The sequence below is a fragment of the Xenopus laevis genome, chromosome 9_10L (assembly GCF_017654675.1).
Source record: "Xenopus laevis strain J_2021 chromosome 9_10L, Xenopus_laevis_v10.1, whole genome shotgun sequence".
NCBI lineage: Eukaryota > Metazoa > Chordata > Amphibia > Anura > Pipidae > Xenopus > Xenopus laevis.
Window position 1 is genome coordinate 136,701,125 of NC_054387.1, and position 12,606 is coordinate 136,713,730.

The 12,606-nt window shown below is 40.4% G+C and overlaps 1 protein-coding gene across 1 annotated transcript in view; it reads left to right on the top strand.

Moving 5' to 3' along the window:
- LOC108704753 (signal-regulatory protein beta-1) overlaps positions 1 to 12,351 on the top strand; it is a 38,744-nt gene extending 26,393 nt beyond the window's left edge. Inside the window, exons 5-6 of the mRNA XM_041575924.1 lie at positions 10,506 to 10,649; positions 11,227 to 12,351. Coding sequence (XP_041431858.1) covers positions 10,506 to 10,649; positions 11,227 to 11,390 — 308 coding nt within the window. The 3' untranslated portion in view covers positions 11,391 to 12,351. The remainder of the gene's footprint in view (positions 1 to 10,505; positions 10,650 to 11,226) is intronic.
- The last annotated feature ends 255 nt before the right edge of the window (positions 12,352 to 12,606 follow it).

The window sequence follows — 12,606 nt, forward strand, 5'->3', positions numbered from 1 at the left end:
CCCTACCTCTTTCTGTTGGAGTTCCCCAAGGCTCTGTCCTGGGACCATTACTATTCTCCCTCTACACTTCCTCCCTTGGCAAATTAATAAATTCTTATGGTTTCCACTACCACCTCTATGCTGACGATACTCAGATCTATCTCTCATCTCCTGATCTCAACCCAGAACTCCTAACTCGCGTCTCCTCCTGCCTGTCCGCTATCTCTACCTGGATGTCACAACGCTACCTTAAATTAAACCTCTCTAAAACTGAAATGGTTCTCTTTCCTCCAACTAACACCAGTAGCATCCCCGAAGTATCCATCATAGTTAACAATTCCACTATCACCCCCTCTCCCCAGGCCCGGTGCCTTGGGGTTATCCTAGATTCTGCCCTGTCATTCACTCCTCATATCCAGTCACTTATTAAATCTTGTCACTTCCACCTAAAGAACATATCCAAAATACGATCATTTATCACCCAAGACGCTGCCAAAATTCTTATTCACTCTCTCATCATATCGCGTCTAGACTACTGTAACTCTCTTTTAATTGGCCTACCCCTCCAGAGACTGTCACCTCTCCAGTCCATAATGAACACTGCTGCGAGGCTCATACACCTCAGCAACCGCTCCTCCTCTGCCTCGCCATTCTGTCAATCCCTGCACTGGCTTCCGTTACCTTTCAGAATCAAATTCAAATTAATGACACTGACTTTCAAAGCACTTCATAACTCTGCCCCACCCTACATCTCTGAACTCATCTCTATATACTCACCCACTCGCTTACTACGCTCCTCTACTGACCTGCTACTCAACTCTTCTCTCATTACCTCCTCACATGCTCGCATTCAAGACTTTGCAAGGGCTGCACCCCTCCTCTGGAACGCTCTCCCACGGTCTGTCCGACTTTCTCCCAACCTTTCTACTTTCAAGAAATCTCTGAAAACGCACTTCTTTCGAGAAGCCTACCCTCACTCTGCTTAACTACCAAACGCAATACCACATTTCTCACCCACTCAATTCGATCTTGCCCACTCCCACACCTTGTGTATTACTCCCTTCCCTTTAGACTGTATGCCTATGCATAGGGCCTTCCTCACCTTCTTGTACCTGTATTGATTGTGATGTTTGTTACTCCATATATTCTATGTATGTAATTCATGTGATGTAGTTGTATAATCACATTTACTTTACAGTGCTACGCAATATGTTGGCGCTATATAAATACATGTTAATAATAATAATAATTGATAGGTATTTAGTGTGGAATGGTGTTCCCCACTATTGATAGGTATTTAGTGTGGAATGGTGTTCCCCACTATTGATAGGTATTTAGTGTGGAATGGTGTTCCCCACTATTGATAGGTATTTAGTGTGGAATGGTGTTCCCCGCTATTGATAGGTATTTAGTGTGGAATGGTGTTCCCCACTATTGATAGGTATTTAGTGTGGAATGGTGTTCCCCACTATTGATAGGTATTTAGTGTGGAATGGTGTTCCCCACTATTGATAGGTATTTAGTGTGGAATGGTGTTCCCCACTATTGATAGGTATTTAGTGTGGAATGGTGTTCCCCGCTATTGATAGGTATTTAGTGTGGAATGGTGTTCCCCGCTATTGATAGGTATTTAGTGTGGAATGGTGTTCCCCACTATTGATAGGTATTTAGTGTGGAATGGTGTTCCCCACTATTGATAGGTATTTAGTGTGGAATGGTGTTCCCCACTATTGATAGGTATTTAGTGTGGAATGGTGTTCCCCACTATTGATAGGTATTTAGTGTGGAATGGTGTTCCCCGCTATTGATAGGTATTTAGTGTGGAATGGTGTTCCCCACTATTGATAGGTATTTAGTGTGGAATGGTGTTCCCCACTATTGATAGGTATTTAGTGTGGAATGGTGTTCCCCACTATTGATAGGTATTTAGTGTGGAATGGTGTTCCCCACTATTGATAGGTATTTAGTGTGGAATGGTGTTCCCCACTATTGATAGGTATTTAGTGTGGAATGGTGTTCCCCGCTATTGATAGGTATTTAGTGTGGAATGGTGTTCCCCGCTATTGATAGGTATTTAGTGTGGAATGGTGTTCCCCGCTATTGATAGGTATTTAGTGTGGAATGGTGTTCCCCACTATTGATAGGTATTTAGTGTGGAATGGTGTTCCCCACTATTGATAGGTATTTAGTGTGGAATGGTGTTCCCCACTATTGATAGGTATTTAGTGTGGAATGGTGTTCCCCACTATTGATAGGTATTTAGTGTGGAATGGTGTTCCCCACTATTGATAGGTATTTAGTGTGGAATGGTGTTCCCCGCTATTGATAGGTATTTAGTGTGGAATGGTGTTCCCCGCTATTGATAGGTATTTAGTGTGGAATGGTGTTCCCCACTATTGATAGGTATTTAGTGTGGAATGGTGTTCCCCACTATTGATAGGTATTTAGTGTGGAATGGTGTTCCCCACTATTGATAGGTATTTAGTGTGGAATGGTGTTCCCCACTATTGATAGGTATTTAGTGTGGAATGGTGTTCCCCGCTATTGATAGGTATTTAGTGTGGAATGGTGTTCCCCGCTATTGATAGGTATTTAGTGTGGAATGGTGTTCCCCACTATTGATAGGTATTTAGTGTGGAATGGTGTTCCCCACTATTGATAGGTATTTAGTGTGGAATGGTGTTCCCCACTATTGATAGGTATTTAGTGTGGAATGGTGTTCCCCACTATTGATAGGTATTTAGTGTGGAATGGTGTTCCCCGCTATTGATAGGTATTTAGTGTGGAATGGTGTTCCCCACTATTGATAGGTATTTAGTGTGGAATGGTGTTCCCCACTATTGATAGGTATTTAGTGTGGAATGGTGTTCCCCACTATTGATAGGTATTTAGTGTGGAATGGTGTTCCCCACTATTGATAGGTATTTAGTGTGGAATGGTGTTCCCCACTATTGATAGGTATTTAGTGTGGAATGGTGTTCCCCGCTATTGATAGGTATTTAGTGTGGAATGGTGTTCCCCGCTATTGATAGGTATTTAGTGTGGAATGGTGTTCCCCACTATTGATAGGTATTTAGTGTGGAATGGTGTTCCCCACTATTGATAGGTATTTAGTGTGGAATGGTGTTCCCCACTATTGATAGGTATTTAGTGTGGAATGGTGTTCCCCACTATTGATAGGTATTTAGTGTGGAATGGTGTTCCCCGCTATTGATAGGTATTTAGTGTGGAATGGTGTTCCCCGCTATTGATAGGTATTTAGTGTGGAATGGTGTTCCCCGCTATTGATAGGTATTTAGTGTGGAATGGTGTTCCCCACTATTGATAGGTATTTAGTGTGGAATGGTGTTCCCCACTATTGATAGGTATTTAGTGTGGAATGGTGTTCCCCACTATTGATAGGTATTTAGTGTGGAATGGTGTTCCCCACTATTGATAGGTATTTAGTGTGGAATGGTGTTCCCCACTATTGATAGGTATTTAGTGTGGAATGGTGTTCCCCGCTATTGATAGGTATTTAGTGTGGAATGGTGTTCCCCGCTATTGATAGGTATTTAGTGTGGAATGGTGTTCCCCACTATTGATAGGTATTTAGTGTGGAATGGTGTTCCCCACTATTGATAGGTATTTAGTGTGGAATGGTGTTCCCCACTATTGATAGGTATTTAGTGTGGAATGGTGTTCCCCACTATTGATAGGTATTTAGTGTGGAATGGTGTTCCCCACTATTGATAGGTATTTAGTGTGGAATGGTGTTCCCCACTATTGATAGGTATTTAGTGTGGAATGGTGTTCCCCGCTATTGATAGGTATTTAGTGTGGAATGGTGTTCCCCGCTATTGATAGGTATTTAGTGTGGAATGGTGTTCCCCACTATTGATAGGTATTTAGTGTGGAATGGTGTTCCCCACTATTGATAGGTATTTAGTGTGGAATGGTGTTCCCCACTATTGATAGGTATTTAGTGTGGAATGGTGTTCCCCACTATTGATAGGTATTTAGTGTGGAATGGTGTTCCCCGCTATTGATAGGTATTTAGTGTGGAATGGTGTTCCCCGCTATTGATAGGTATTTAGTGTGGAATGGTGTTCCCCACTATTGATAGGTATTTAGTGTGGAATGGTGTTCCCCACTATTGATAGGTATTTAGTGTGGAATGGTGTTCCCCACTATTGATAGGTATTTAGTGTGGAATGGTGTTCCCCGCTATTGATAGGTATTTAGTGTGGAATGGTGTTCCCCACTATTGATAGGTATTTAGTGTGGAATGGTGTTCCCCGCTATTGATAGGTATTTAGTGTGGAATGGTGTTCCCCGCTATTGATAGGTATTTAGTGTGGAATGGTGTTCCCCACTATTGATAGGTATTTAGTGTGGAATGGTGTTCCCCGCTATTGATAGGTATTTAGTGTGGAATGGTGTTCCCCACTATTGATAGGTATTTAGTGTGGAATGGTGTTCCCCACTATTGATAGGTATTTAGTGTGGAATGGTGTTCCCCACTATTGATAGGTATTTAGTGTGGAATGGTGTTCCCCGCTATTGATAGGTATTTAGTGTGGAATGGTGTTCCCCACTATTGATAGGTATTTAGTGTGGAATGGTGTTCCCCACTATTGATAGGTATTTAGTGTGGAATGGTGTTCCCCACTATTGATAGGTATTTAGTGTGGAATGGTGTTCCCCGCTATTGATAGGTATTTAGTGTGGAATGGTGTTCCCCGCTATTGATAGGTATTTAGTGTGGAATGGTGTTCCCCACTATTGATAGGTATTTAGTGTGGAATGGTGTTCCCCACTATTGATAGGTATTTAGTGTGGAATGGTGTTCCCCACTATTGATAGGTATTTAGTGTGGAATGGTGTTCCCCACTATTGATAGGTATTTAGTGTGGAATGGTGTTCCCCACTATTGATAGGTATTAGTGTGGAATGGTGTTCCCCGCTATTGATAGGTATTTAGTGTGGAATGGTGTTCCCCACTATTGATAGGTATTTAGTGTGGAATGGTGTTCCCCGCTCTTGATAGGTATTTAGTGTGGAATGGTGTTCCCCGCTATTGATAGGTATTTAGTGTGGAATGGTGTTCCCCACTATTGATAGGTATTTAGTGTGGAATGGTGTTCCCCACTATTGATAGGTATTTAGTGTGGAATGGTGTTCCCCACTATTGATAGGTATTTAGTGTGGAATGGTGTTCCCCACTAGTGATAGGTATTTAGTGTGGAATGGTGTTCCCCACTAGTGATAGGTATTTAGTGTGGAATGGTGTTCCCCACTATTGATAGGTATTTAGTGTGGAATGGTGTTCCCCACTATTGATAGGTATTTAGTGTGGAATGGTGTGGTGTTCCCCACTATTGATAGGTATTTAGTGTGGAATGGTGTTCCCCACTATTGATAGGTATTTAGTGTGGAATGGTGTTCCCCGCTATTGATAGGTATTTAGTGTGGAATGGTGTTCCCCGCTATTGATAGGTATTTAGTGTGGAATGGTGTTCCCCACTATTGATAGGTATTTAGTGTGGAATGGTGTTCCCCACTATTGATAGGTATTTAGTGTGGAATGGTGTTCCCCACTATTGATAGGTATTTAGTGTGGAATGGTGTTCCCCACTATTGATAGGTATTTAGTGTGGAATGGTGTTCCCCACTATTGATAGGTATTTAGTGTGGAATGGTGTTCCCCGCTATTGATAGGTATTTAGTGTGGAATGGTGTTCCCCGCTATTGATAGGTATTTAGTGTGGAATGGTGTTCCCCACTATTGATAGGTATTTAGTGTGGAATGGTGTTCCCCACTATTGATAGGTATTTAGTGTGGAATGGTGTTCCCCACTATTGATAGGTATTTAGTGTGGAATGGTGTTCCCCACTATTGATAGGTATTTAGTGTGGAATGGTGTTCCCCACTATTGATAGGTATTTAGTGTGGAATGGTGTTCCCCACTATTGATAGGTATTTAGTGTGGAATGGTGTTCCCCACTATTGATAGGTATTTAGTGTGGAATGGTGTTCCCCGCTATTGATAGGTATTTAGTGTGGAATGGTGTTCCCCGCTATTGATAGGTATTTAGTGTGGAATGGTGTTCCCCACTATTGAATAGGTATCCCTATTAGTGTGGGAATGGTGTTCCCCACTATTGATAGGTATTTAGTGTGGAATGGTGTTCCCCGCTATTGATAGGTATTTAGTGTGGAATGGTGTTCCCCGCTATTGATAGGTATTTAGTGTGGAATGGTGTTCCCCGCTATTGATAGGTATTTAGTGTGGAATGGTGTTCCCCACTATTGATAGGTATTTAGTGTGGAATGGTGTTCCCCACTATTGATAGGTATTTAGTGTGGAATGGTGTTCCCCGCTATTGATAGGTATTTAGTGTGGAATGGTGTTCCCCGCTATTGATAGGTATTTAGTGTGGAATGGTGTTCCCCACTATTGATAGGTATTTAGTGTGGAATGGTGTTCCCCACTATTGATAGGTATTTAGTGTGGAATGGTGTTCCCCACTATTGATAGGTATTTAGTGTGGAATGGTGTTCCCCACTATTGATAGGTATTTAGTGTGGAATGGTGTTCCCCGCTATTGATAGGTATTTAGTGTGGAATGGTGTTCCCCACTATTGATAGGTATTTAGTGTGGAATGGTGTTCCCCACTATTGATAGGTATTTAGTGTGGAATGGTGTTCCCCACTATTGATAGGTATTTAGTGTGGAATGGTGTTCCCCACTATTGATAGGTATTTAGTGTGGAATGGTGTTCCCCACTATTGATAGGTATTTAGTGTGGAATGGTGTTCCCCGCTATTGATAGGTATTTAGTGTGGAATGGTGTTCCCCGCTATTGATAGGTATTTAGTGTGGAATGGTGTTCCCCACTATTGATAGGTATTTAGTGTGGAATGGTGTTCCCCACTATTGATAGGTATTTAGTGTGGAATGGTGTTCCCCACTATTGATAGGTATTTAGTGTGGAATGGTGTTCCCCACTATTGATAGGTATTTAGTGTGGAATGGTGTTCCCCACTATTGATAGGTATTTAGTGTGGAATGGTGTTCCCCGCTATTGATAGGTATTTAGTGTGGAATGGTGTTCCCCACTATTGATAGGTATTTAGTGTGGAATGGTGTTCCCCGCTATTGATAGGTATTTAGTGTGGAATGGTGTTCCCCGCTATTGATAGGTATTTAGTGTGGAATGGTGTTCCCCACTATTGATAGGTATTTAGTGTGGAATGGTGTTCCCCACTATTGATAGGTATTTAGTGTGGAATGGTGTTCCCCACTATTGATAGGTATTTAGTGTGGAATGGTGTTCCCGCTATTGATAGGTATTTAGTGTGGAATGGTGTTCCCCGCTATTGATAGGTATTTAGTGTGGAATGGTGTTCCCCACTATTGATAGGTATTTAGTGTGGAATGGTGTTCCCCACTATTGATAGGTATTTAGTGTGGAATGGTGTTCCCCACTATTGATAGGTATTTAGTGTGGAATGGTGTTCCCCACTAGTGATAGGTATTTAGTGTGGAATGGTGTTCCCCACTAGTGATAGGTATTTAGTGTGGAATGGTGTTCCCCACTATTGATAGGTATTTAGTGTGGAATGGTGTTCCCCACTATTGATAGGTATTTAGTGTGGAATGGTGTTCCCCGCTATTGATAGGTATTTAGTGTGGAATGGTGTTCCCCGCTATTGATAGGTATTTAGTGTGGAATGGTGTTCCCCACTATTGATAGGTATTTAGTGTGGAATGGTGTTCCCCACTATTGATAGGTATTTAGTGTGGAATGGTGTTCCCCACTATTGATAGGTATTTAGTGTGGAATGGTGTTCCCCACTATTGATAGGTATTTAGTGTAGTGATGGGAAATGGTTCCCCACTATTGATAGGTATTTAGTGTGGAATGGTGTTCCCCGCTATTGATAGGTATTTAGTGTGGAATGGTGTTCCCCGCTATTGATAGGTATTTAGTGTGGAATGGTGTTCCCCACTATTGATAGGTATTTAGTGTGGAATGGTGTTCCCCCACTATTGATAGGTATTTAGTGTGGAATGGTGTTCCCCACTATTGATAGGTATTTAGTGTGGAATGGTGTTCCCCACTAGTGATAGGTATTTAGTGTGGAATGGTGTTCCCCGCTATTGATAGGTATTTAGTGTGGAATGGTGTTCCCCGCTATTGATAGGTATTTAGTGTGGAATGGTGTTCCCCACTAGTGATAGGTATTTAGTGTGGAATGGTGTTCCCCACTATTGATAGGTATTTAGTGTGGAATGGTGTTCCCCACTATTGATAGGTATTTAGTGTGGAATGGTGTTCCCCGCTATTGATAGGTATTTAGTGTGGAATGGTGTTCCCCACTATTGATAGGTATTTAGTGTGGAATGGTGTTCCCCACTAGTGATAGGTATTTAGTGTGGTGCGGGAGCGATCACAAACACATCTTGTCTGATCAGCTGTGCGCATCGCCTCCCCATAAAAATGACATTTTAAACAACACTTCCTCCCGACATTTTAAAAATATCTATGCCCATACCATCAATTCTATCATAATCTGCTCTGATTTGGTTCACCCAATATTCATTTTACACCTCCTGTAGGTGCCCCATAGATTTTATTATCAGATTAATAGGGATCAGCATTTTATAGTCAGGGCACAAGTTTGTGTCTAACCCTAAAGGTGAAAAACCCTCTTTAACAAAACAAAAAAAAGTATATTTTATACAATGTTATATGTAAACAGTTTTTAACTCACACTTGTGTTATTTCACTAGTTTTAGCTTAATGAATGAGGCTAAATTAGCAATTTGAGTGACTATATTATCTAAAGGGAAAGTAAAGCCTCCCAGCCATTTATTTAGTTTCAGCCACAATTAGACACTTGACCTGAGACAATAAAATACAAATCCCTATATTATGCAAAATAGCATTTCTTGGTTTTAGACCATTATATCTTGTTACACAAGTGGAATTACACAAACATGTCGGCAGATGTAGAAGGCCCGGGTTATCCTGAAATAAATGATGTATAATTTCCCCAGGTAAAATAAACCCCCTCCTCTGAAAATTCCAATTTAATGTCTGACTCACAGGTGTAGTAAGAGCTAAAGACAAATTCAGAAATAAATGTAGCTAAAATGTCACGTGAAAGACAAAATTTGAAAACTGTCAGTTTAAAAGACAAATTCTCAAAAGTGGAGGTTTGTGAATTTGGTGGGAAATTTGACATTTTTATCTCCACTTTTATTTTGTTTAATATCATCACTTGTGTGAATTCCCCCCAATGTGTAGGTCAGTGCTGTCTAAAGTCTGCGTTACAGAGGGCCGGAATTGTTATGGCCTAGTTGGTGGAGGCCCAAAATTTGAAGCCTGTTTTGACCACTTTCTGTTTTTAAATCAAACCCATGTTACCACAAGAACTTTTAAGACCATGTCATCATTAATGGTGGTAGCAGACCTAAAAACCAAATAATTGGTGTTCACTGCAGGGATATCACTTATCACTCAAATGTGAAAAAAGATTTTTTAATACATACCCATAAATCCATATGCCTCCTCGTCCCCTATAGGTAGTGTAATGTTATTCCTGTGATGTTAAATGTTCAGTTTAATTACACATTAGCAGATTAGCACTGAGTGGAGTAATGAGAAATATTATGGACACCGGGCAAGTGAAGGGGGAGATGTAAACTGTATGGAAAGAGCAGCCAGAAATAAAGCTGATTTCTACCCTGCTCATCTGGTATCTCTCTGTTGATTCTTCCAGTTCTGCAACACCCTGCACTAGGTTATTTCAGATAGCACAGCAACCCCAGTAAATAATTTTAGGGACCCCATAATAACTATTTCCAAGGTGTAAACAATACAGAGGATAACAGTCTGAATCTGAGGTGGAACAAGGCAGGGACCAGTTAATCTCAGTACTGATTCCTTTCAAATCTTACAAAGTAGTCACAGTAGCCCGACTTTCATGTAGGGGCTACACAAGGTAGAGGGTCACCAGTTGGACAGCACTGGAGTATTTAATTGCTGTTATATGTGCTTTCTAAATCAGTAAAATATGTTATAAAGAAGTAGTTCTACCAGATAAGAAACATTCCTGTTGCAAGAGGATCCATAACATTTAAATAAAAGAGCTGGAGACTAGGGGTACACTGTGAGTTGGGGTATAAATAACTAACAGCAAGAGCTGAAGGTTCAGATTAACTCTAATGCAGAGAGATAGATGCCTGTAATACAGGGGACTGGGGTAAAGCTGGGCTCTAACACATTAAGCTGGAGTTTAGTTAAACTCTAACAAAGAGCTTGAGTCTAGAGATGAATATAAACTCTCAAACTGGAGTGAGTTGGAGAATGAGTTGGTTATTCTATATGACTGAAATCTACAAGATCCTTATTGCACATCATTAGAGTGTTACCAATTTAGGTTCATTTACTCCTGTTCATCTGTGAATAAGAATGTGTGAGGTTTGTATTGGGCTCTAATGTGTCCTGTGTTGTGTCTTTTCTCTCCCTGCAGAGTCCGATCCTGTTTCCCTATTTGTAATTCTATCTGCTGCATTTATTATTTTTATTGTGATTGGCTCAGCAGCTTTATTCCTTTATATCATGAAGAAGAATAAGAGTTATATTCATTCACTGTGTATCTCAAAGAGAAGGGCAGGTAAGAGTATATTTTCTACTATATTTAACTGTCTTCACTAACAACATTGCCGCAATCTGCATTTTGTCTAGGGTTGGAGGAACAAAGTAATATTAGATTTGTGACTCTCCAATCTCTTTTTTGATATACTGTACTGTATATTCATCCTATATAATAAAGTTGAAGTGTCTCTGCGTCCAGTCCCTGTGTCCATGGGATTGTGCTACTGCGCATGTGCCCCACGGACCGTCTCTGGCGAAGGTCTACATATGTTCTAGCGCCCGTTAATTTAATGGGCTTAATGTCTAGTATCTATATAATGTTTCTGCAACAAAGTGTATGTGACTCCTGTCTTTAGTAATTCTACAAAACTGAGACCATAAGAATTTAGCTGAATCCCAAGCCACAACCTTCATTTGGTGCATCTGTATTTCTGACGCCAGGATTGAATAGCATATCCACAGATTTTCCAGATTTGAACATATATCTGTAGTATTCTGATCATATTTTGACAGTAGGGTCCAGTCTGTGGTCGCTGCTTGATATGAGATTTGTTTGTAGAATATAACATGATCATGTTCTCATTGACTTCCTACAGATAATGAACAACATGGAGCCTCAGTACCTATAAAACTTAATAAAACTATGAATATTATCTCCAAAAAAATATCATGTGTTGATGAAAAACGACTCAGTAATAGAGAAGAGAGTGTGATGGAAAAACTACGTTCACCAAGAACAGAATTCATCGGGGAAATTTAAGAGAAATGCACAATCCATGGCTCTGTTGACAGTTTGGACATAACAAAGACCATGGGCACATTTTCATTAAGACTTGAGGAGAGAAAAGAGCAAATAAATCTCCGTACTGAATGCCGCGGATTGAACACGGGGGAAAACTCCTGCCATGCCAGCGAACTCTGATGATGTAGAAAATCAGCTGCACTCTGATTGGAGCTTTCCCCTTCAAACTTCTCCAATCAGAGCTTACCACTCATACAGACTGTAAAATAGACCAATCAGCACAAAGGAGAGGGGGCGTTTTTTTGATGCCGGTGTCAGTTTTTTTGGCGAAAATGCACCAAAAACGGAAGCCGGTGTCCTTTTATTGTGCATTTTCACCAAAAAAACGGACACCGGCGTTCGAAAAAAAACGGACGACGAAAATTTGCCGGCGTAAAAAAGAAATGGACACTGTGAACCGCGCAAATTTGTCTGCAAATTCGCGCCTGGTGAATAAATTCGCCCATCGCTAGTTAACTTTTATTATGTTATAGAATGTCCCTTTCCTAGCAACTTTGAATTTGGTCTTCATTATAAATTTGTAAATAGTTTTTTGAATGATTTACTTTCCTCTTCCTTCTCTTTCCAACCTATGAATAGGGGTCAGTGACCCCGGCATCTAAAAATAATTGCTCTGTAAGGTTAAAATTTTAGTGCGATTATAACGTTTTATTACATATCTTTCTATTCAGACCCTCTACTACTCATGTTGCCATCTCTTATTTAAACCAGTGCCTGGTTGCTGCAAATAAGACTTTATTGTTGCTGAAATACCAAATTGGGGAGCTGCTGAAAGAAACTCTAAATAACTAAAAAAAAAAACATACAAAATAAAAAGTGAAGATAAATTGCAAATGATATATAATAATTATAATTATAATATTAATGTCTGCATGATAGTAAGGGGTCGATTCGATAAGGGTCGAATATCGAGGGTTAATTAACCCTCGATATTCGACTGGGAATTTTAAATCCTACGACTTCGAATATCGAAGTCGAAGGATTTATCGCAGATAGTTCGATCGAACGATCGAAGGATAATTCCTTTGATCGAACGATAAAATCCTTCGAATCAAACGATTCGAAGGATTTTAATCCAACGATCGAAGGAATATCCTTCGATCAAAAAAAGTTAGCCAAGTCTATGAGGACCTTCCCCATAGGCTAACATTGACTTCGGTAGCTTTTAGATGGC